Source organism: Myotis daubentonii, chromosome 4, assembly GCF_963259705.1.
Source record: "Myotis daubentonii chromosome 4, mMyoDau2.1, whole genome shotgun sequence".
Lineage (NCBI taxonomy): Eukaryota > Metazoa > Chordata > Mammalia > Chiroptera > Vespertilionidae > Myotis > Myotis daubentonii.
This window is the reverse complement of record NC_081843.1, coordinates 74,257,645-74,282,961: the sequence shown is the minus strand read 5'-3', so window position 1 is coordinate 74,282,961 and position 25,317 is coordinate 74,257,645. Positions and strand designations below refer to the sequence as shown.

At 49.6% G+C, this 25,317-nt stretch overlaps 1 protein-coding gene across 2 annotated transcripts in view; it reads right to left on the bottom strand.

The window, feature by feature from the left end:
- Positions 1 to 25,317, bottom strand: part of LHFPL2 (LHFPL tetraspan subfamily member 2) — a 131,968-nt gene that overhangs the window by 22,758 nt on the left and 83,893 nt on the right. The window contains exons 1-2 of one of the 2 annotated variants that reach the window (XM_059694254.1): positions 1,890 to 1,977; positions 1,067 to 1,702 (exon numbers count right to left, since the gene is read on the bottom strand). In XM_059694254.1, coding sequence (XP_059550237.1) covers positions 1,067 to 1,499 — 433 coding nt within the window. In that variant the 5' untranslated portion in view covers positions 1,500 to 1,702; positions 1,890 to 1,977. Of the gene's footprint in view, positions 1 to 1,066; positions 1,703 to 1,889; positions 1,978 to 25,317 lie in introns of those variants that run through there. The other variant, XM_059694252.1, reaches the window with a different exon arrangement.

The window sequence follows — 25,317 nt, the reverse complement described above, 5'->3', positions numbered from 1 at the left end:
ACACCAGGCCCAGCGCTTATCCTCACTGTCAAGGAGTTCTGTGCACACACTTTAGAATTTGCTGAGGGATGAGTCATTGTGCCCTTCAGTTAGGGTTGTAGGTGGATTGCTGTTTCTCCTGTTAGAGTTCAGAACAATAAACAGCTTGGTTATGATTGTTGAAATGTTCATTTCTTTTCTGAAAAAGCAAGAGTCTATTCCTCTGCTTCCTTGAGGATGTCTTCACTCTGCCTCGCATGTGCGCGTGTTTCTGCCATCTAGACCAAGTCCCTTGAGCCCAGACAAACTGACTCCCTCCCTCTTGGCTCAGGATGCACCTTTCAAAGCCACGTGGCAAAGTCCATGAAAGAACTGTTGGCCTTGGAAGTTTCTTGCAGCTCACAGCCTCCCCTCTCAATCACTGTAAGGAGCTCATACTTTTCTCTCCACCAATTTCTAACCAGCTCATCAGTGAAAAATCCCCAGAAAGTGGAAGTTAGTTTATATTTTCTGATCTGCACGGAACATTCTCCAGGCTCCAGGAGACAGACAATTTAAACCAGCACATGAAACTCAGAGCAGCTAGCTGATACCAACTCCTTCCCAGCTTGCTGCTTCCCCTACCAAAGCTGAAATCATGGGGTTGGGCTGACTGATGGCAACCAGCTCCCAGCTCCCCTCCCTGAATGGACACCCCACACTCACATTCCTCCTCAGCATAGAGTGCTTGCTGCAGGTGGGACCTAACTCCTCAGTGGATGCACTATGTAGAAAACATGCTTTTAATTTAATGGGAAAAGCAGAGTCATTGTAGTTTCTTCAACAAAATCCAACAACTTAGAACCCGAGGAAACAGCAATGAACAGGAACATGAGAGCAGAGAACAGACACTTCCCCCAAAGACAGAGTAAAACGGGGAGAGGGCAGTGACCAGGACAGCGCGCCCACGGTGCTGAGGACAGACTTTTGCAAAATCAACCTGACCAGACAGAAGAGGGTCTTCAAAACGTGCAGTGAGTAAGCAAGTGTGTGCTCCCTGCACAGAGCCCCTCCCGCTCCCAGGCCCCGTCCCTCCTCACACGCTTACCTGCAATTCCTTGCAACAGCCCACAAACGTTGAAAATACTTTTCTTCATGATGCTCTGCACACACATGGTGAAGACGGACACCAGGGCCACCACGCAGAGGATGAAGATGCCCGCGGCTAAGAAGATGGCAGTGGCCTGCCAGAAGCCGCTGGCGATCTCCCCGAAGTTCTCCGCGTAGGGTCCGCACAGCGTCTCTCGCGGGACGTGCTGCACCCCGGGGTTGCGGATGCAGCGGGCGTAGATGCCCAGGGTCGGGTGGTGGGGCTCCGAGAGGCCACCCCGCTCCTCGGGATCCGTGCCGCCGCCGCCGCGGGTCTTGGCTTTCCCAATCAGCCAGTCTGCGCTCATGAAGGCGATGAGCTCTGCAAACGCCACCACAATACTCAGGAGGGTCCAGAGCATCGAGCGACAGGTGACAATGACATGACACATATTGCTGTTCAAGGCGGAAAGAGGCAGGAGTCCACGGAGTTAATAATAAAAAGCCGGTGGAGAAGGAGGCTCAGGCGGCCTCAGCAGGAAGTCGCTGCTGGGGGGACTCACTCCCACAGCCCAGGGCTCCTTTCTCCGGGATCCTGGCGCCGGTCCTGGGCTGTCATGCTGCCATGTCCGGGCTCCGAGCTCAGCAGCCTCACCTAAGGGAGAAGAAGAGGAGGAGGCGGTCAGCAGCGCCAGGCCCCGCCCCTGCAGCGGCAAACTTGCCGGTCCCCAAACCCCAGTGTGAGCGCTGGCTGCGCCGACTGCCTGCGCTGCTGACCTTCCCGCAGTCTTCCACTCCCACCCCCTACCCTCCCGCCGGCCACCACCAGGTCCACACAGAACCTGTGGAGCGGGTCCGGCCCCCAGCCAGCACGCGGCCCTTCTCCTGAGTTTGTGGTCTTTGTTTCCTTCCCGAACTCTCTGAACTGACTGGTGGTTCCCCTTATCTCCAGGCAGCGTGACAAAGGCAAGAGGCCCCGCCAGCCCCTCCACCCACCCCAGGGGCGCCCGCTCCATCATCCTTTTAGAAAAAGTCGAACAGCACAGGGATCCAGACAGATCTAGACATACTGGCAGTGAACCATCAACAGGCGGGCTTGCGCTTTTAAAAGTTCACAGGTCTCTTTGCCTGCTGTCTTGGTACTAGAGCAGCTAACTTTGAAAAACTTGCACCAAAAGTTTTTGCTTAACAGCAGAGAGCAGCAACACCTAATTTTATTGCCTGGGAATCAAATTACCAACAGAGACATAAGAGTACTTGCTTCATGGGTAAAAGAGAATAAAAGGAAACAATGCCATAAAAAAAACACACATTGCTACACAAACTGCTTTTTCACCCATTTTCTCAGTGTCATTTTTAGATAAAATAAACTATACTAATTAAAATGCAAGAAAAAAAGAAACTCAAGAGTTTGTGACTTAGTCACTTTGAGAAATTATTTAAAAATGACTATTGACTAAGTGTCTTTCCCACTGAGTGGATTTGTTGACAACAGAAACTTGCCTGTAAAGAATGAACTGTCCCGATTCATCACATGGGCCTCTGCCTGAGCGTCCACTCACCCCAGGTCTGGAACTCAGCATGCCCATTGTTTCTGATCTCACAAGGACTCATTCTCTTCCCAAGGACAAATGGCTTCATTACCAGAGGGCTTTGCTCTAACAGCTCAGCCCCCCCTTCAGAGGAGCCTGAACCCTGACAGGGGCCATAGTGCTCATTGGCAGCCCCGTTTTCTGCCCCTTCTCCAAGGTCAGGAAGCACTGCACAGCTCACATCTGACATCTGGGTGCATGGCTCTGTTCTGAACGATTAGATCTTATTAACCCAGGTCATGTCAACTGCATAAGAACTACAAAGCCCCGTGGCATGTTGGCAGCTGGTAGGGCAGGGAGTGAGGGAAGATGGAGGAAGTGGGGAAATAGGACAGCCCAGTGCCAAAGTTTCTGCATCATGCCAGCTGACGTCTAGTGAGGGGTGACTACTTATCTCACAAAGCACAAACGCATTTGAAAGTCCTCACCCATTGTAGTTTTGCAACGTACTATTTTAGGAAATTAGCGCAATACTAGAAACATAGGCACTTAATAATTGTAAGTGTGTGTGTAATGAGGCTGTTCTGGGTCGTGTGTTCAACTGCAAGAGTTTCAGAATCCACCAGGTCTGGGTTCCCAATCCAGTAGCACCACTGACTGACCATGCTCTGCTTCCTCATCTGCCAGATGGGGACAGTAAGAGTGCCCTGCCTCACGAACCTGTGAGGAGTAAACAAGAACCTGTTCAAGCACCTTGCTCAGTGCATGGCATAGTAAGTGCTCAATAAATACCAACTCCTTTCCCTCAGGAGCTTTTCCCCTAACGTGGATGACACTGGTCAGACAACAATTTAACTGAAGGAGCTGCTCAGTAGATAACAGAAACTTGGCCATTGCACACAGAGAACGATTAAGCACAGGCTATTTAGAGATGAATGAGGTCACTGTGTCTAAGCTTCCCTGGTGGGCTTTCAGGGTGGGGTACTGGTCTGACTTTCTGTTTCCCCACTGCCTACTCCAGCTGCAAAATTCCACTGTGGAAAATCAATTAGCATCAGGCCAGAAGTATAACCTACTCCTACTCACTGATTCTCGAGTCCCCATCCCCAAATATCACCAAATAGAAACGCCTTTGAAGAAAACTTAACAATACAACAGAGCCTTGGAGACTGTTTATAATGAACTGGCCATTCTGGATGAGAACAAGAAAACAGGTCCACAACTCCCCAGAGTCCCTTCCACCCTCATGAGCACTTGGAGCCAACAGGTGGGAGCCCAGCCTGTTAGGAGAAAATGAGGCTTCTACAAAGTCTTCCAATTTGATTAGAAAACCAATTTACTGTTATGCCAGCCGATCTCCATCCCTGCCCCTCTTCTGTTTAGTGGCAATTGCTCAGTGAATATAAACCTCTACGTATTTTTCCTTTGGGAGAACCTCAGGACTCTGCTACTTCTTAGGTGGCGTGGATGCTAATTAATATGCCAAGTGTCCACCATCTTGGCCAGCGAGCTCTGCTTCAAGTCAGGAATACAATTAGTTTGCAACTTCTGAAGAAAAAGGATGTGAAACTTCAGAAGGGAAGATGGCACTCACGGGCTTAGCAAAATGGTCCATGCCAAACCTAAGGCAGGATTATTTAGGGACCCGTGTGCTTAGTGTAGGCTAGATAGTTCCCTGTCCTTTTGCGCTAAAACAATCCACTGCACCAAAATCTTATATCCACGCCTGAGTGGCTGGGGTGAGGCCTTTATTCTTCTTTGTTTGTTCTCCCAAGCTAGTTTGCTAGTTACTGCTATGACAGAAAGAGCCAGGATAGCAAGACTGACAAAAACGGAGCATCCAAGGAAAGTCCTCAGGTTGCAGGAACAAGGGAAACCTGGAAACAGCACAGCAAGGGCTCCAGAGTGGTCTGTGTTCTGGAACGTGTCCCACTCTGGCTGTGCCCCACGTGCAGGGATGCCTGCTGACACAGCGTCCGCACCAAAGCGGAAGTAGATCCTTGTTAACCACAGGGATTCGGGCACACAAAGTCTGAGCATGCAATCCACTGCTGCTCAGTGCACTTCCTGCTTCTTCAAAACTCACTTAGTAAAACCAGGCCCTCAGTGACATTCCCTATAAAAGTCTTCTATCCATGGGCTACCCAATCCATTCCCCTCCAGGGCACCTGGCTTTACTATCACATCACTGATGGTTAAGGGTCATTGGACTCCCTCTGACGTTCAGAAAATGATGCTATGCTTGTCATAACGATCCGCGGAATAAAGCCTCTTGGCAAGTAATAGAGAAAAACACCAAACAAATGAGAATTCTGCAGAAACCTAGAGTAGTGGAGGAGCTGATAAATGGTTGGTCCGTGCAGTCGATTATCCCTGTGTTCTCCTCAGAGCCCTGATAGTTACAGAGCCAGGCCCGCTCTGTAATGCGTATCATGGGATCCTATCCCTGGCAGCTTCGCTGTCAGTGAGAAGGGAAGAAAGTGCATGGGAGGAGAGCCCCCAGTGCCACCTGGCTAGGAGGCTCCCTATAGAAACCAGGAGCCAGGTTCCCTTCCCCTGGAAAGGCAGAGGCAACCTGAATGCACTGCAATCACAGCTGCACCAGAAACCACACTGTCCACACTGCAGAGCAGCCAGGCCCACGAATGAGGCCACGGCAGACACAGTTCTGAAGAACACTACCTTGCTTGCTCACCCTGGTCTGGTTTTCAAGTTTATTATGAAACTTCGCAACACAGACATAAGCTAAAGAGAACAATGAACACCCAGACTGCTGTTAGCATTTTGCCACGCTTGCTCTGTCACTGTGGTATACACACTCACCAGCACTCACACACAGACATTTCCGTCACTGCGGTATACACGCTCACCAGCACTCACACACAGACATTTCCGTCACTGTGGTATACACGCTCACCAGCACTCACACACAGACATTTCCGTCACTGTGGTATACACGCTCACCAGCACTCACACACACACATTTCCGTCACTGTGGTATACACGCTCACCAGCACTCACACACACACATTTCCGTCACTGTGGTATACACGCTCACCAGCACTCACACACACACACATTTCCGTCACTGCGGTATACACGCTCACCAGCACTCACACACAGACATTTCCGTCACTGCGGTATACACGCTCACCAGCACTCACACACAGACATTTCCGTCACTGCGGTATACACGCTCACCAGCACTCACACACAGACATTTCTGTCACTGCGGTATACACGCTCACCAGCACTCACACACAGACATTTCTGTCACTGCGGTATACACGCTCACCAGCACTCACACACAGACATTTCTGTCACTGCGGTATACACGCTCACCAGCACTCACACACAGACATTTCTGTCACTGCGGTATACACGCTCACCAGCACTCACACACAGACATTTCCGTCACTGCGGTATACACGCTCACCAGCACTCACACACAGACATTTCTGTCACTGCGGTATACACGCTCACCAGCACTCACACACAGACATTTCCGTCACTGTGGTATACACGCTCGCCAGCACGCACACACAGACATTTCTGTCACTGTGGTATACACGCTCACCAGCACTCACACACAGACATTTCCGTCACTGCGGTATACACGCTCACCAGCACTCACACACAGACATTTGTGGACTGTTTGAAAATGAGTTTCTGAAAATGAGTTTCAGATGTCTTGACACTTCACCTCTAAGTACTTTAGCATACACCTCCTAAAAATAAGGACATTCTCCTACGTAACCACAATAAAATTAACACGCCCAAGAAAACTAACAATAACCCCTTATATTCAAAGCATAGTCCACATTCGAATTTCTCTACCCTGCCCCATTTTAATAGCTGTTTTCTTAAAACCATGACTCAATCAAAGCTCATGCACTGCATTTAGTTATGTGTCTTTAGTTCCTTTTAGTCAAAAATAGTCCTTCCAACAATAATCAATCCCTCCCTGCCCATGTTCCCCTGATACTGACCGTTTTGAAGCTACCAGGCCAGCTGTCTTATGGAATACCCAACAGTCTGGATTTGTCTATTTCCTCACACGGCCATTTTAAAATTGCTCTCTATCCTGTTTTATAGAAACTGGAGGTTAAATCTAAAGGCTAGTTTAGATTCAGCTTCAATATTTAGGGGAGAATCCTTGGCAGGTGATGCTGTATACTTCCTAGTGTGTCATATCTGGGAGGACAATGACGGGGGCTACACTTCCGAATCAGAATAACTTTACGAATGCAGACACATGCGTGCGTGTGTATCTCGCTGCCTGTCTATCTAGAGAGAACATGCACAGGTCCTCTCCGGTCCTAAAGAATCCGAATTGTTGTGAGGAAGTGGTCAGAAGGCGGGCCGGGGCAGAATTCTGTTTTGAAGGCTCCTTGGGTGGATCCCGATGCCTCGGTTGAGAAGCCCTGTCCTGAGAGATGCCATCCCGGAAGCTGAAGAAGTCTTTTTCCACAGGACTTCCATTCCTAAGACAGGTTTGCTGTGTTTCTTGGAGATGGAACCACATTTTCTATGTAACTTATAAAAACACAGCGAGATCTGCAGGTCGAGGGAGGGAGCTGCAACTTTCAAGCGGCCGACCTTCTCCGGAGGGCACAGCTTGTCACGATGAGGAAAGATTTGTGTGACCATAAGGAAGGGCCATCCTTCCTCTAACTGCAGAGCCTTCCTTTAAAAGAGGAACAACCTGGGCCTGGCTGGTGTGGCTCAATGGTTGAGTGTCGACCTTTGAACCAAGAGGTCATGGTTTGATTCCTGGTCAGGGCATATGCCCAGGTTGTGGGCTCCATCCCCAGTGTAGGGTGTGCAGGAGGCAGCCGGTAAGTGATTCTTTCTCACCATCGACGTTTCTATTTCTCTCCCTCTCCCTTCCTCTCTGAAATCAAGAAAAATATATTTAAAAATAAATACATAAATGAAAATAAAAAGGACCAACCTGGGCTGCCAACGCTTCTCTCCTGTCTTGCTCTCTGCCCTCCACTCAGCCATGTGGAGGGGGCATTCGGCAGTGGACCAAGCCATGTTGGGAAAGGGCAATGAGCTGTGTGAGGTGGGGTGGCGGTGTTTTAAGAGCTGTGCAAACAGGCCTGGGATAAAATCTCCACTTTGCCACTAAACAGCTGTGTGTCCTTTATATTTAACCTCTGCCAGCCTCAGTTTCCTCATCTGTAAAATAAGGCTAACAGCATCTTCCTCACGAGACTACCATGAGGATTAAGAGAGAAAGTGTATGTAAAATCATCAGCAAGGCTTCCAATTCATTGTGCTCGACATATCTTAACTATTATCAATCATTATCCATGATTAGCTTGAAATATTTGTGGTTCAGTGAGTACTCAAAAATGTTAACTCCTATTATTTTTTTAATGGAGAATTTTTTTCTTTATTGAGAAACTGAAGACTTGGGTACATCAAATAAAACCTATTTCAGGGGGCGGGGTGGGGGAAGGAATCAAAATCCACAATGGGGGGGGGGGAGTTAACCCTGTGTGGACCATAGCAGAACCCAGAGACTGTATTCTTTAAATTGAAAAATCCTAGGTGTTTCATAATTGACCTTTGGTTACAAAATGACCTATTAGATTTACAGTTTGTGGTTCTTGGTGTTAAGGTCCATAGGACAAGCTAGGAAGTCTTCAAACCTTGAGCTGAATTCCATGAGGGGTAATTTGGCTTTTGAATCATTTTGTCCCTGCCTAAGAGGTAGCGGCAGCAACAGCGCCCACTTTCTGGGCAGCTTCTTGCTTGGCATGATGAGCCTGTAGAACCGCCACAGCTTCATCCACCCGGAGCGGAGAGACTCGGGGACTCCAGCACGTGCAGCACTCAGAATTGACGATCTCTAGACGCATTCCCGTAGTCTCTCCAGCCAGGTTCGTATGCACGGTTTGGATGAGTGGAAACAAACGGTCTCCCAGCACCTGCTTCTGTTCCTGGCGGGGGTGCTGCGGCCAGCATGGAGGCGGTCAGGGGCTCCTGCCCTGCACACGGACCGCAGGCTGGGTGCCTGCGGAGGGGGTATGGCCTTGTCTGCAGCCTCTTGGGTCTCAAAGTGAACAAAGGCATAACCCATAGAGCCGTTCTCATCACACCGCACCTGGCAGGGCAGAATGTTTCCAAAAGCAGAAAAGTATCCTCACGGGCCTCGTTATCTACCGACTTATCCAGGCTCTTGATGAAGACGGTTCCCACACCAGGTTTTCTCAGAGGGCCCCCTCTGAGACCACATGGTGCGGATTGGCTTTCCCCTAATTACATCCAAGCTCATAGTCTCCAAGGCCCCCTCAGCCTCAGCCAGCTGCTGGAAACTGACCTAGGCACAGCCCAGGGGCTGGTGATCATATCGCGGCGACCCGCACGGACAGTGCCGCCCGCAGGGCTGAGCCCTTCACAAGGCCTGGCCTCGGTGACGTCCACGTGCAGGTCACCCACGCACAGGGAGGCCGTGGGGTAGCTGCTGGCGGCAGCGTCCATCTCCCTGCCCCACCGCCCCAAGCCCTGCCCGGACTTTTTACAGGGACCACACAGGACAAAGGGGTTCTTCCCGGAGCAGGGCCGCGCAGCTGGCTCACAGGTGGCAGAGCTGGCGCAGCTCGGAAGCAGGAGGCACCCAGGAGACCACAGGGCCACAGACAAGAGGCTCTCAAAAGCATCATGGCCCTCCCTGGGAGTTTGTAACTTTCAGCTGTCCTGGTCTGAAGCTCCAAATTTCCAAAACAAGTTTATTAAATTGGGGCCTTCCCTCCAAATTACAAAAATTCCTAAAGAGCCAACAAAATGGTGCCTGCGCAGCCTCTGGGATACAGGTTTCTCTTTAAATAGAGGCCTCGGGCTCCTGGCAGTTAAAGGGTTTAAGGTTACAGCCGCCAAGGAAGAGGGATGCAAAATATCTGTCGGTGTTGGGGGGGAGGGGAGGCGGGGAGTGCGTGGACATGGCAGCTCACCACCCACAGGATCCACAGACGGGACCCCCAGGTGCGGTGGGCAGGCCTGAGGCTGCAAAGGTGACTTCCCGGAGGAGGATTAGCTTTATCTTTAAAATCTTTTTTTTTTTTTTTTTAAAAAGAAAGAAAGAGAGAAAGTGTTTTCAGTTTTGTTTTTAATCTCTTTCTCTCTTTTTCTTCAGGCTACTGAGCCCGAAAAGTGGCAGAGGCTGTGGCGACCCCGGACGGAGAGACAACTCCTCTTATTAATGATAACTTCGCTGCACGGACCCATGTGGTCCAGACCATCAGTACACTTCGAAGGAGAACGTATGTTGCTCCTCCCTCACTGGCAGTTTCTTGGCTGATGCCTGTTCTCATGATCTCCATCTCCTTGGACATCACGTGTCTTCTGGGGGCCCGGGTAGGAGAAGGACGTGCTCCCACTTCCCCAGGATGGAGAGCCTCTAGAGTGCCGCTGCTTCCAGTGTGGTCCCGGACCACCCGCCTCCTCGGGGGCCTAGGCCACCCGCTCAAAACACCAAGTATACTGGGTCCCCCTCCCTCACACACTGAATCAAACTTTCTGGAGGTGTTGCCAGAAACTGCATTTTTTACAAGCCCCCAGGAGAGTCCGGCAGCACCGGGAGGGAGGGAGGAAGCCTCAGGAGCCCTGAGGTGGGCCTGCCTTGGTGCGGGGGAGGGAGAGACTGAAGACAAGAGGCAGGGAAGTGTGGCCCAGCCCGTCAGGACAGAGCCAACCACCTGTCCTCAGCACAGCTCTCCAGCCTCACAAGTCACGGGGACCAGCGATTGTGCAGGGGAACCAGCTGTCCCCCTGGCTCATGTGTTGTCCCATAATCCTCTCAGGGCATGAAGGGGCTGCCCACACATTCAGGACTTCCTTTTTTCGAGCACAAAAGAAGCTTTGGAGCTGTAGGGACAGGGCCGAGACGCACGTCTTAGCACATTGCGTGACTTTAGGAAAAAAAAATACAGCGACCAAAGGAGGTTTTAGAAACTCTCACCGGCCCTGGCCACCCCCTACAGTACACGCTATGGAAAAGCACACATTTTGACTATTCAAGAAGAGGGTCCTAATGCACTAATAACTAATAATTATATTGTTCTCTGAGTTACCGGCTCAGCATGCTCAACACTTCCTGTTTATTGCCAACATCCACCCCATGGCCTCGATAGTTCCCTTTCCTCCAGACACTCCTGGGAAAACTCACGCTGTGGTTCTCAACCGGGGGCAGCTTTGCCTCTGCTCCCCTCGCAGGGGGCATCTGGCAAAGTCTGAGGACATCTTTGGTTGCCACACCTTGGGGGTAGGAGGGGATGGGGCTACTGGTATCTAGTGGGAGAGGCCGAGGTTGCTACCTACCACCCCGCAGGGCACAGCCCGCCCCCAGGAAAAAGCGGTGTCCGCAGTCAAGTGAGAACCCTGCTCTGGCAGCTCCCAGCCGAGAGCAGTTTTTATATTTGTAGGTGCAACTTAAAACAGATTTCTAAAACCTTTACATTTTAAAAAGGTATATTCTAAAGAGTCAAGTCACACAGTCTCATCTGGATGGACATTCACAGTATTTACTGAATTAAGCAAACCTTCTGTTGTTTTTCTGAAAAATTTTAAGGTCTGGGCCAATCTGTGTGTCCAGGCTGGCAGGCTGGCGGGATGCAGGATCTGACTTGTCAGAGGGGGCAGACCTTGACCGGTTTCTGGGTCCCAGCAGCTTCTCCCAGTCACAGACCACAGTCAGCTTTTGTGTCCTGTACTCTCTATTCTGCAAAGTGGCAAAATCCCCACCTTGACCCCAGTTATTAGGACTGGGAGTGCATTTGCTGTTAACCTTCTTCATCTCCATTCCTCCTGAAGGTGCTGAACTTGCCTCAGAAAACACCAAGGTTGGCCCCACGGCCTTGGCGTCTCTTGAACTCCCATCCCCTCGAGCTGGCCTGGGCCACTCAAACTGTCGGGAGCTTACCACGTAGGCTGCTTGAGTTCAGGCCTCTGGTGATGCCCTCACCCCAGCGTGGCTCCCCGCCCCTCCACGCTTCCCTCTCCCTTGCACCCCTCGGCGGTTTCTGCTGCTGTGTGGCTTCTCGGGGCAGAAAGGTCCTAATTCTTCAAACCACCTGACCAGCCGCTCTTATTTCTCGGCCCGGAGCTCCCATCGAGCTCCTGCTCGTTGTCAAGTTTGTTAAATCACTGGCCCAGGCCAGTCACATTTCCTTCCAGGTGCCCATCCCAACTCCTCCTTACCCAGTCAGTCACGCTCTGAGCACCTTTTCTTTTCGAGAGGGGTCATTTTTACATTTCCGTCCTGAGGCATCGGCAGCCCGAGAGCAGGTCCGTCCACCTGTCTGGTCGTAATTTCTAAAAACTAACCTTTCCCTTCTACAAGTGTCATCTAAAAGTCATTAGGAGGCTAGTCTACCTTTATGTGCCCTGCTGCTTCATTAGACCGGAGAGACCGAAAGTCCAGCTCTCCGGGTAGGTGCTAAAGTTTGATTTGACTCAGATCCTATAAGCCAGGGGCGATATGCCGATGCCCTGTACATACTGTGGGGTCAAAAGGTTTTATCGTTGCCGAAACCGGTTTGGCTCAGTGGATAGAGCGTCGGCCTGCGGACTGAAAGGTCCCAGGTTCGATTCCGGTCAAGGGCATGTACCTGGGTTACGGGCACATCCCCAGTAGGAGATGTGCAGGAGGCAGCTGATCGATGTTTCTCTCTCATCGATGTTTCTAACTCTCTGTCTCTCTCCCTTCCTCTCTGTAAAAAATCAATAAAATATATTAAAAAAAGGTTTTATCGTTTATTTAGATGGAATAAGAACTTGAAGAGTTGCCTTTTGATGCCACTGTTTTATGTACTTTTAAACAAAATGTATTTTTCACATTCATAATGAATTCTGTGATATCAGGCAAAATGTACATCTTAAAGTGAGCCTCATTAGTCTTTTCAGGATTAGTGAGAAAGTACAGAGTTTTAATAGAGAAAAGTATCAAAGAGTAGAAAACAAAGAACTTATACATAAAAATCAAGATACACAATTAATGCCCTCTGTTTAAGTGGCTCCACTCTGAGCATAAACAACCTGGGAAAGATGGGCTTCCAGCCCGTCTAGAGGACAGCTGGGCAGCCTCTCCCAGGGCTGGGAGCACCACGGTTGTTCTCACAGCAACTGCAGGCCTCCCAGGCCCTCTGTGCAGAGGCAGAAAGAATAACTGCTTGTTCGCAAGATCAGTGCCACCAGGTTCCCTTCCAACAGCTTAAGAGCCCAAACATGATAAATGGAGAGGATTATGCCACCTGTTATTTGAGTCTCTCTCACAAATCCATAAAACACCCGAAAAACCATGAATCAACTAGAACCAGAGGCCCTTCCGTACTGGAAGCTTCTGGAAAAGCCCTTGTGGAAGACGGGGTTATTATTTCAAATACTCTCCGTGCCTCCTCCTCAGAGGTTACATTTTCCCAGCCCATTGACGTCAGGCCTGACCACGGGCCCTGCTTCAGCCAATCTCCGCTTCTGAGCAGACGCGTCCGGAGCTGGTGCTTTGCTGTCCAGCTCTCTTCCCTGTCCCATGAGATCAGAAAAACCCCAGACAGAGCCCTCTCCTCAGCCGGGGGCCCGACAACACGCAGCAGAGGCACCGCGGACCTGATGCACAGACACGCAGGGTGGGCGAGAAACCAACGCTCTGCGGCCAGTGCTGAGATTTCAGGGTCACAGCACGACCCACCTCTTCTGAGGGCTCGGCTCCCGGCAGAGTCTGAGTGCCTGCCCACCCATCCTGCCTCTCTTTGGTGTCAGGTTAAATTCAACGTCACCATCCCCTACCACGTACATGGCACAGAGCTTTTTGAAATCAAACAGTAATAAACATCATCTCGTGACACACATTACAGCCTGGCAACTATCTCAGAAGCATGTGCCATATTGTTAGTCACTGCTGCAATAAAGGCTTTGCTCTCCTAATATATTTACTTTAGGGTTAATGGATGGAAGCGCTGGGAGGTAAGGAAACCCCCGTTGAGTCAACGAGATCATCAGAAGCCACTGAGAGAGGCAGCTCGAAGAATCACTTCCCACGCCAGGCTGCCCTGAGGCCTCTTACCAAACGGCCGACTCACTTGGAGCTGCCCCTGCTTTCCTCCCTCTGCTTCCGTTTGTTCCATCCCAGGGTGGCACCTCCTGCAGTCACCGGTTAGGACTGCAACTCGGAAGTCTGCTCCTAACAAGCACAGGAAGATCTGAGCTTTGTCTGAAGGAGAAGCCTCAGTCAAATGGCAGCTCCGGAGACACTTCTAGGACCAGCGGGTACCAGGTGTTGCCACAGAGCAAAGCTGCAGGGCTGCCCGCAGGCCTGTCGCCAACATGGGCCAGGCCAGGACTTCCCAAACAATGGAGACCACGGGGCTAGAGTGAGGGCCTCAACTAGCAGAGGGGCAAGAGATCATGGAGGAGAACGGGAGGATGACAGGCCTCGGTCTCTGGCTACCGAACGGGAGGTAATGGCAGCTGGGACATAGACCAAGCAAAGCAGAGAGCAGGAGCCGCTGCGCCAATGCCTCCGGCACAAGGCGGAAGCAGGGAGTCGCAGGTGCGCCACCTGCCATGACCCCACTTAAATTTTTTCGCCTAGTCTCCATGAGAATCAGAATATTCCTTCTAGAAATAAGGGCATTTCAGAGTGGAAGGAGGAAACATACAATAGGGTGAAAACTGGTGGATTTCTGGGAGACCCTTATCAGCTCATGAGTGTGCCTGCCATGTTAAAACTGAAATTTGTTATTTTTCAATTACAATTGACATTTAACATTATTTTATACTAGAGGCCCGGTGCACAAAAATTTGTGCACTGGGGGGGGGGGTGGTCCCTCAGCCTGGCCTATGCCCTCTTGCAGTCTGGGAACCCTCAGAGGATGTCCACCTGCTGGCTTAGGCCCACTCCATGGGGTATCAGGCCCAAGCTGTCAGTCAGACATCCCTCTGGCAGCCCTCAGGGGATGTCCACTTACCAGCAGGGAGCAGACCTAAGCTGCAGTCGGACATCCTTAGTGCTGCTGAGGAGGCGGGAGAGGCTCCCGCCACCACCGCTGTGCTGGCAGCCATCAGCCTGGCTTGTGGCTGAGCAGAGCTCCCCCTGTGGGAGCGCACTGACCACCAGGGGGCAGTTCCTGCATTAAGCATCTGCCCCCTGGCGGTCTGTGTGTGTCATAGTGACCAGTCATTCCCAGTCGTTCTGCTCTTAGGGTCAATTTGCATATTACCCTTTTATTATATAGGACTGGTTTCAGATGAATAGCATAGTGATTAGACGTTTACATGATTTTATGAAGTGATGCCCCTGGTAAGTCTAGCACCCACCTGACACCACGCATAGTTCTGACAATATTATTTACTATAGTCCCTGTGCTGTGCTTTACATCCGGGACTATTTTCTAACTACCAATTTGTACATTTTTGTCCCTTCACTTTTTTCTCTCCCCCCTCCCCCTGCCAACCTCGCTCCCATCTGGCAAACATCAGTCTGTTCTCTGTATCTACGAGTCTGTTTCTGTTTTTGTTTGCTTGTGTTGCTCTTTAGATGCCACAAAACTGAAGTTGTTTTTAGTTAGGTATTGACTCCTTTTGAACCTAGTTCTTTAAAAACAAACAAACACAGCAATAAAGTGTCACTTTATAAACTCAATAATTAGTACAAACTAAAAACGTTAATCTGGAAGTAGCCACAGGTACTTTTAAAATGGCAGAAAAGCTTTTCTTTCCCTGCCCCTCCTCTGGCCCTAAAAACCAGAACCATTAATGCTACCGACAGAAGGAAACCGGAGTGGTTCATGTGAAAACTGCCCCTCGGTGCCAAGGTTCCGAGCAACCGTTCAGGAGGTGATGTGTACACAGCAGAAACCTCATCCCAGAGTGGCCCAGGGGACAGGCCAGTGGGACTCCAGCCCAAGAACTTCCTGGAGGGCATAGGGCAGGAGCAGCCCACAGAGCGGCCTTCGCCCAGGATCCCATTAAAACAAGCACATCACAAAGCTCCCAGCAGCCACAGGTTTGCTTGCAAAGCTTTCAGGGGAGTGAAGCATTTCTAGTTACTCACTACAGGATATGAACGGGGCCTAATAACCAAAGCAACCCATACCTTTAAAAACCAAGAGCTAACTGGGTCTCTGCCCAGGGATCAAGGCAATGCTAGTCATTGCTCACCACCTTAAAAAACTCCTACCTTCTCACTGAGGTCACTGCTGTTTCTAACCAGTACTGCTAAGCAGTAGTGGGATTAAGGGTTTTAAAACGATTTAAAGTAAAAGGCCAAAGTCTAGTGTAGACTATGTTCATATTTATAAAAGCATCACTGAAAAGTTCAGTCTCACTGGGTTTCTTGCTGTTGTTTTTTGTTTTGATGCTGGCTTTTACAACCTGCAGGCCTATGGCCTGAAGCGGCCTGTGCTGTGTCCACAGTACACACTGCCTGACAGCAAGCTTAGAGAAGGATCTGAAAACAGCCTGAGTATTTACACATCAAACACACAATAAAGAACAAAATGTACAACGTACATGTGTGCAAACATGACTCTTTATAACTTAATTTATGTGTAGGAGATTTCCCCTCTCTAGTGCCGTCTCATATTTAAACCCATGAAATACGGTGTGATCAGGACTGCATGCAGACACATACACACACACATAACTGACGATTTTTAAACATCTAAAAAATCAGCAAGACAGACTTGTCCACTGAAACTACACTCAGTTCATTAAACACTGTCCATCTCAGTGATTTCATAGCCAGAGATCAAGTTACCCGGTGGTTTTCAACTCTCCCTAACTAGAATGCCAAACTAAAAACGGCAGGCAGGCTTAAACGTTCCTCATCTATTAACTAGAGGAATTCCCCAGATATTTAGGATTCAAACTGTGTTTTGCAAACAGATGCTTATGTGTCATTCCCAAAACAACACGCTCTTCGAGGAAAAGCAAGTTCATTGTACAGTTGCCAGTAGCTTCAGGTACTTGCAGATACGGAACATTGTACAGTTGCCAGTAGCTTCAGGTACTTGCAGATACGGGACAATCTGTAAATGCAGACAACAGTCTTGGCCTGCGTTGCTGAACTGGCCTAATGACTCAGGAATGTTCCAGGCAGCAGGAGGAGGTCCAATGAGCCTAGATGAATCAGTGCAGACTCAGAGTTCAAGGCAGTCAGAGAAACCCTGTTCTGGAAATCTGAGCCCTGGTACTTGTTCATAAGCTCCACTATTCTCTTTCTGGAAACAGGGACTCACTGTTAACAGCTTTAACAATAGTGAGGCATAGTAAATAGAGATACAGTTCAACTGGATGTCTCACAGGAAGAGAGTATGTATCAGAAGACCAAGCCACTAAAAAATGAAAGAGAAATCCCTGGGAAGGCTGGGAGAGAATGGCTTTCGGTTCACTTCCTTAAGAAGAGACAGCCCTAACTTCCTCTTCCCCAGCCCAACTGCCAGGGCTGCTAACCACGGCGGGTGAAGAGGAAGCCTCCCCGTGCCATGCACTCCAGGTGCCACAGTGGGCTCCTGCCACCATCCTCCAGGCATGCGCCAGGCCAGAGTGGATGACTCACTAGAACCCGCATGGCTCGGTAACCGACAGGTGCCAGGCAGAAGAGCCCGGGGGATGAATGAAGGGGAAAACACAGACCGTGTTTTGGTTGGGTGATAAACAGGAACATGCCCGGAGTGCTGACACCGTTCTCTGAACTACCAGAGTCATTACAGCACACGACTTCCCACAGTCCTGCTCCCCAGGGGCCTCAGGAGAGAACACCTACAGGTGGCAGGGAAAGTCCCCGCATCCCAGTGCCAAGCTCTCCCATGACAATTCTGGGTCCCAGCATGAAATATGGGCCAGGCAATGTTTGGGGGAAGGTCTCACCCCCAGGTTACGGGTGAGCTCAACAGCCACCCTTCTCAAGGCTGCTACCAACCCCGCTGCTCCGCCCTTGCAGACCAGTGAGCTCATCCAGAAAGGCAGCATCGGGAGTGGTTCAGCCTGGAGCCAGACTGTCTGGATTTGAATCCTGGCTTGAATCCTCGGGCACCTTTGCACCTCAGTTCCCGTTTGTCAAGTGGGGTGCTAATGGTGCCGACCACATAGGCTTGTTGTGAAGATCAATTAAATAAAATAAATAACAAGTTTAGAACAGCGTTTGGCACATGACAAGTATCCCATTCACGTAGCCTACTCTTCCCGGAACAGGCTCCAGCCTCTCGCCCTCCAACCCCATATCAACACGGCCACCTGAGGTCACCCTCCGGCACTGCCATTTAGGACTTCCTGTTCGGGGCCACCTGGCATGTGGGCAATTAGCCTCACCTTCACATACCAATTTCCCCTGGAAAAGGAGTTCTGCGGCAGAAAGCACACAAAATGGAGCCAGACCTACTTCAGTGCTATCACCCTGCTGGACCCTCAACCAGCTCAAGCCTTTGGACAATGAACTTTCCTGAAGTGGGAGTGATCAAAGTATCTACCTCACAGGGTGCTACAGGATTACAAAACCCATGCATGTAAAGCAAGGTATAAATGTAAGTACTCGCTAGGTGGTGGGAATCAATACTATAATCATCATAGTGGTTAACATTTATGTTTCTGTTCTTGAAGGTCTGTCTGTCTCCACACAGCCACACATACAAAATCATCTTCTAATATCATTAATTCACTATAGTCTGAAGTTTGTCAAATGGCAAAGTCATATGTGGGGGGAAACACCAGATAGGAAGCAGGGGGGAAATGTGGTTTCTGCTCTCGGCTCTCAACTAACTGGGGTGTGAGCATGCACAGCCCCCTAACTACTCTGGCGTCAGGGTCTCAAGTACAGAGTGAGAGGGGAGGCTCTGGAGATCACCACCGTCACTCTGGGCTCCCAAAGTCAGTCATTTCAAGCACGTGACCACCTTCACCACTTTCTCCCAGACCAGCGGCTCCCCTGGAGCAGGTGGCTCTCCAGGATCCACACCTCTGCTGGATGGGAGACAGGGACCCCCCTTAGATTATGACGAATGCCAAGTGCAGGGGCAGAAGGGTCTTATCTGACCACAGAGCAAGTAAACCAGGGCCTGGGGCATACCCGTGGGCACTGCAGAGGGCCATGACCAAAGGGCCTGGGCTAGACTGGCTCCTCCTTGCGCCTTTATTCCTGGGGTGGAGAACCCACCTCTAGCCCTTCACTCCCAGTTCCCGAGTGTCTGAAAGTCTTGGAAACACAGCAGAGCAGTTCCACTCCAGTCTTGTAACAGTTGGAAATGAGGCCTCCCCTGTCCTCAGCATCGGAAATGGCGCCTGCTCAGAACCCTTCTCAGTTCTGAAAATCCACACTCCTAAACGGGTCTTTCCTTTCTCAGGGTGCTTTTGCTCCCTATTCTGGAGAAGTAAAATGCTTGATCATGAAGAGTTTCATATCCATAAGCCAGAGGACATGGTAGGGTGCAGAGTTTCAATCACTCTTTAATAAAGGGTGCCAACTGATGAACAAAAGCCTCTCAGTGGGAGTTTCTCCAGCGGGAGAAGCTGAACACAGAGAACCCATTTTAAGTGCTTTGGTTTCAGGCAGGAGTCAAAAGTCATACCCCTTTTATTTCAAAACATAAACCGTATGAAACTGTCCCATAAAATTAGTATTTGCTGCTGTTATTCTCTGCTCCGGGGTGAATTATGAAAGTGCAATTCTCTCATCAGTTATACATGGCCCCAGAAGGCTGAGTTGCATCTATCCAGGGGCACTTATTTCTGATGAGTATTCTTATTAATGACCTAATAAAACGTCTCATTTTGTTATGATCAACCAAATGATTCAAACGATATTTAAAAATGTAACACTCCAACCCAATAGCCTGCTGATGAATCTGCTGGGCTGACATTAATTTAAAGTGATTTTCAATTTTCCGTGGCATTACCAGTGAGATCACGGATAGACCTTTTTCTAAAACATTTTTTTAAAATCAAATTTGGTCCTGCCCAGCCGGCATGGCTAAGTGGTTGAGCATGGACCTATGAACCAGGAGGTGATGGTTTAATTCCCAGTCAGGGCACATTCCCGGCTTCTGGGCTTGATCCCCAGTAGAGAGCGTGCAGGAGACAGCCAATCAATGTTTCTCATCGTTGATGTTCCTATCTCTCTGTCTCCCCTTCCTTTTTGAAATCAATAAAAATATACTTAAAAAAAAGTTTGGCCCCAATGCTATCAAAGGCAATGTTTTACCAAGGTTCAGTAAAATTGATTTGATTATAATGATAAGCACAGTTAGCAGAGGCCAGCGATGAGAGGTTCTGGCAAGACAAATTATTTGGCGGTCAACCACACACATCCCAAATTAGTAGGCAGGCTGCAGGCACGAACTGTGAGAACAAAGCTATGTCAACAGCAAGAATACTCACAAATAAGTCCAGTTTCACTCCTAACTTCCTGATCTTTGTCCCAAACTGTCCTTTGATGGAAGTGGCTACTCATAAAAGCAAGGGCTAAACCCCACTGAGCCTTTGTCATGTGGGCAGGAACCAAAATGCAGAGCTGGAAGGCTGGCTATGTGTAGGTGGGAAACCAGTTGTGTGAGAGTGTGTGAGAGTGTGTGTGTGTGTTTGTGTATGTGTGCGCGCGTAGGAACACCTCCCTCCCCGCAAAAGAAACCAAGGGCCCAGAGGCTTAAAAGGACAGAAGCAATGGATCTCTGAGATAATGGGTGAAACTGTACCAATTCTGCAAAAATAGCTCTTATTTTTCCCAGGACCCAGAATATGTGATTTCTTGATTTTTCCTTTGTTTTGTCTTGTTAAACTGCACCCTTCTTTGAAAGTAATGCTCATTAAATAGCTGCTACAACTAACGCACTTAAAAAAGACTCTGACATTGCCAGCTTCCCCAACTGGAGATTTCCTGTGGATATGCATTTGTTGAGCCTTACTGGCCATAGTGAGCAGCAACAGCCAACTTCAGCTGGACTAAGCACTGAGGTTCTAAAGCGGAGAGGCCAGGCAGGTGCCTCTAGGAGCCAACACCATGTTCAAGATCTGACTGTCCAGGGTGTGTAGAGCAATATGCTGGGGGGGGGGGGGTGGCGAGGGCAGGCGGAGACACAAAGATACTCTTACTTCCTCAAGAAACTGTCACTGAAGTTGGAATCAGGAAGCTCAGATACTGAGGCCACCAAGGAGCATGACTAGCCACAGAAATGGGCATGCTGAGTGGAGGGGGGCAGCATGGGAAGGGAAGAATCTTGAGAAAACTGTAAGGTTTTATCAGGAATATAATAACTGTGAAGTAAATTAACAGTTAGTTCATTCATATCAGAGAGCTGCAGTTGGGATGGGGGTGGGAAGATTGGAGTTTTTCTGCTTCGGTTGGATAGCCCCAGGATGGTTGCACAAAAACCCTTCTTACAAGACGGCTAACGGGCTGGATCATGCTGGCATTGCTTGTTTTCTGAGCCAAAGTGAAGTGGCAAATAACACTCAGGGTTGTTGTTTGTGTGTGTGTGTGTGTGTGTGTGTGTGTGTGTGTGTGTCTGTAAGTAGAAATGATGTCTGAAAGGGTGAAGGATATTTAATCCAGGCATATCTGCTAGCTAGTTATTATGACGAATTTAAATAGAAGAATGAAAATTAACCTTATGTTCTAACTCCTCGTACCTATTCAAATTTAGTTTTTAAATTACAGGATTATTGTGAACTTTTAAAAATGATTTCAAGGAACTAGGGTGACTTTTAAGTGACTCTGGGTTTCTGGTCCAAATCCTATGAAGAAAAATTCCTCGGCGACACTGCATTTAAGAGACAAACGTGCTCCGTTGCCATCAGCGCACTCGGTGCAGAGGCCTGGGGACCCTGGCAGGGCTGCTTGCCCCTGTGACTCCGTCCTGGAGCAGTCTCCTCGGGTCCTAAGACTGCGGTGAGTGCCAGCTGTTATCATTTAAAGTGGTAATCTGCATTTGATAGAATAAATATGTATTAATCTGGCTCAGGAAAAAGCGAATGACCACACTCAGGGAAGAGTCTGGGAATATAAAGTGTGATCCCCAAAAGAAATTCGCAACTCTTTTTGCAACCTGTCCCTTCCCACTAAATTCTCTCTCAGGTCCTGACCATGTGGGACCTTCTCAGAGAGGAAGGTGCTCCATTGGCCGTGGCTGAGAAAACGACAAGCATTTCATCGTGTAAGACATTTGATGCTATGAGAACCCTGATTTCCTCAACGGAAAGAAAGCAAAGCTGAAGCGGCCTGGCTGGCAGTGGCCATTCCTCAGAAACCACCCAGCCAAATCCTGAAACCAAGCGGTGGACTGATCTCATTTTGCCTCTAGACAGAGTGAAAGACAGGCCACATTCACATACCACCAATGGGAACTTCTGACGTCCATTCACAAGCCTGGTTCTGAGTTGGCGCTGGGACAGCAAGTGACCATCCTCAAAAGGGTCACGGGCTCGTGGGGTGACGGACAGGGCGGTAGGTGGGCACAGCACAGAGCGGCCCTGGCCATGGCAACAGTCCTGTCTGGAGTGCGAGAAGGCTGCCAGGAACAGTCCCGAGTGCCTGCCCGGCTCGGGTCAGTGTCGCCCCTGAACACACTGGGAACACATGTCCTCAGGGGGGCTGGATCTGTGTGTCCAATACATAATGATGAGGGGCCCCTACAATATTTTCAGCATAAAAGTGACAAAGTCAGACTTGCATTTTAGACACAGTTGCCTGTGGGATACCCGCAAGGGTTAGGCGAGTACCCGGAGGGAGTAGACCTCCTGAGTAAGTGTGTCTGCTGCACAAGCACCTTGCACACACAGAGGCGTGCACAGGCTCTGCAGGGAGCTGTTTGAAGGCGGGCAGCTGAGCCCCCGATCCTGGGGACTGCTGCCGGGGGTGTGGAAGGGGCAGGAAGGGGGGGCGCACCTGGAGGGTCAGGAAGGCCAGTCAGGACGACCTTGCAGTGAACCAGGCGAGAAAGGGAAAGGCCCAGACGAACCGCGTGGAGGGGCCGTGGTTAAGAACCGTGCAGGGGAGACAACAGGACTCGGCGGCTACAGGCTCCATAGGTCAAGAACGACACAGACTCGAACAAACACTTGAATATTTCTATTCCCTGGAGTACGCATAGGGGAGATGGGATGTGCTTGGCAAGGTCACGAGTCAAGTCTGGATCAGGCAGCCCTGGAGGGCTCTGCGGTAAGGAACGCCAGGGGTCTGAACGTGATCTCCCAGGGTGAGGCGGAATGAGAAGATAGGAGGACCCACCCTGGGAACGGAGATAACACCAAAGGGACCAAAGAGCAGGCCAAGGGGGAGGAACAGGAGGCGGAGTGTTCTGGAAGGCAAAGCAGAGAGAGAACAGAGGGGTGTCCTTGGAGCCCAGCAGCCAACAGTGCCATTCACATCCTGCCATACAAACATTTTATCCTGAAATGCAGTAAGGGGATCGCTGAGCAGGAACTAAAGTGTCTCACTGTGGTCCGAGATACACTTCAAAATGCATTCTGGCTGGGTCCATGATTCACTCCCCGCCCCGCCCTCCCCATCCCCTGCAGTTTCATTAAAAGAAAAAAGTCGCAAGGATACTTTATCTGAAGAGTCCTTACAATCAACAGGCAGTTAGCACAAGGTCAGGCTGAGGAAGAATGTGAACAATACCGCGCTGGAGAAGCTGCTGGGGCGTGAGGAGGGGGCTGGAGGGGAGGAAACGGCTGGACAATGCACAGATGTCTACGTTTTCGCTGCCAGGAGTTCAGACAAACAGGAAGACCTTAAACTTCTCCAACTGGGGCGCTCGGTTTGCCCAACTAGCAGAGGGCAGAGCACGTGACTGGACACAAAACAGAAGGTTGTGATTAAGGCTTTGAGAACTCCTCCCCACAGAACCTACATCAGCCTCGTGGGCAAAGAAACTGGAGCAGGCTTACCCTGTGCCCAGACCACGCTCTCTCAGCCCTCGGGCCTCCCCACCGCTGGTCCATGGGGTCTGAGCTCATGGTCTGTGGGGTCATGTGAGCTGCACCCACTCATGGGACCCAAACAGGGCCAAGGCACTACAATTTCACAATTTAAACATTTCCTGCTGACATCTAGCAGAACTTATGTGCACTGAAGTCTCTGAGTGAGAACCAAAGAAAAAAATGCCTGGCGCAATTATCCAAACACCATGCCTACTCCAATAGCCACATCACCAGAGTAGTATAAGAATGATTAGACATCCTCTGCACTTCAAAAGCTAGGAATAGCATTAAATGCCTTCTCCTTGTAATCAGGTATATGTTTTCCCTATTCAGTAATGTAAAAATAAATTCTAAAACTATGCAAATGAGGAATAGTTCTTAAAATAACTAAGGTTCCGGAAACTCACCTGAGTGGCACCCTTAACTATTAAACACAAATACTCTGCTACGTCTCTAACAGGGTTTCTCAACCTTGGCACTTTCAATATTCGGGGCCAGATAATTCTTTCTCATGGGTGCTTGTCCTATACATCGTGTGATATTTAGCAGGACCTGTAGCCTCTTCCCTTTATATGCCAGTAGCATCTCCTAGTTGTGACAATAAAAAATACTTTTAGGTACTAAAAAATGCCCCTAGGGGACAATTCTGCTCTAGAAGGTACCCACTTCTGGTTAAGATACAGGATCTAGACTGAGATGAGGTTCAAGCCCTGGCTATGGCACATACTAGCAGAATGAAGTTGGACAAGTAACTAACCTCCTGATGTCTCAATTCGCCTGGCTGTAACCAGGGATGATACTACTACCTACTTCACTGGTTGATATGAACATTAAATGAGAAAATTCATGTAAAATGCTTTACACAGAGCCTGGCACACAGTAAGCATTTAGTAAATGGTAGTAATGATAACGGCTAAAGAAGACAGTTGTTGACCCATGACCTTGGAAGACAGAATCAGGTAGGTCATTCATATGGCCATCTGGTTAAAAACAAACCGCTCACGGAGCGCATGTCTGAACAGCCCATACGAGGGCACTTAGGTTAGGATGCTAGAAACACAACGACAGGTCAATGCTAACCTTGACGGAAACCATGCTGCATTAATCCCTTTTGGAATGAAAGGTAGGAATAAAGGAAAAGTAAGTGCATTGGAAAAATAGCTACAGACCAAATAGAACGATCCTGCCACAAAGAGGTAAAGGTAAAAATTTAGCCCGGCTGGCATGGTTCAGTGGTTGAGTGCCGACCTATGAACCAGGAGAGGTCACAGATCGATTCCCGGTCAGGGACATGGAGAGGTTGCAGGCTCGAGCCATAGTAGGGGGCTTGCAGGAGGCAACTGATCTATGATTCCCTCTCATCATTGATGTTTCTATCTCTCTCTCCCTTCCTCTCTGAAACCAATAAAAAGAGATTTTTTTAAAAAAAATTACACCTTTTAACAACTACCTGGGCCACAACCTAAAATAAATATGCTAAATTTGGGGAGAGGGTACCCTGGCAAGAGTTGGTGAATACCTACACCGTTAAAGAGGGTCACTGGGGAGGAGAGGACAGCCCTCAGTTGATGCAGCAACAGGCAAGTAATAGAGGCACAGACGTCAAAGGAGCCCGAAGCTGCGAGCTCTGCATCTCTCTGGCCAGGAGCTGTCTCACAGCTTGCTCCTGTCAGCTCAGAGGAGCCTGGGAAGTAGGGGGCAGAGGCACCTTCCCAGAGTCCTCTGCCCTTGAGGAGAGCAAGTGGGAGCCTCCGGCCAGATCTCTCCCAGGAGCTGTTTCCTGGCCCCTTGGTGGGGCTGGCGGGATTTAAAACCTCTCAGT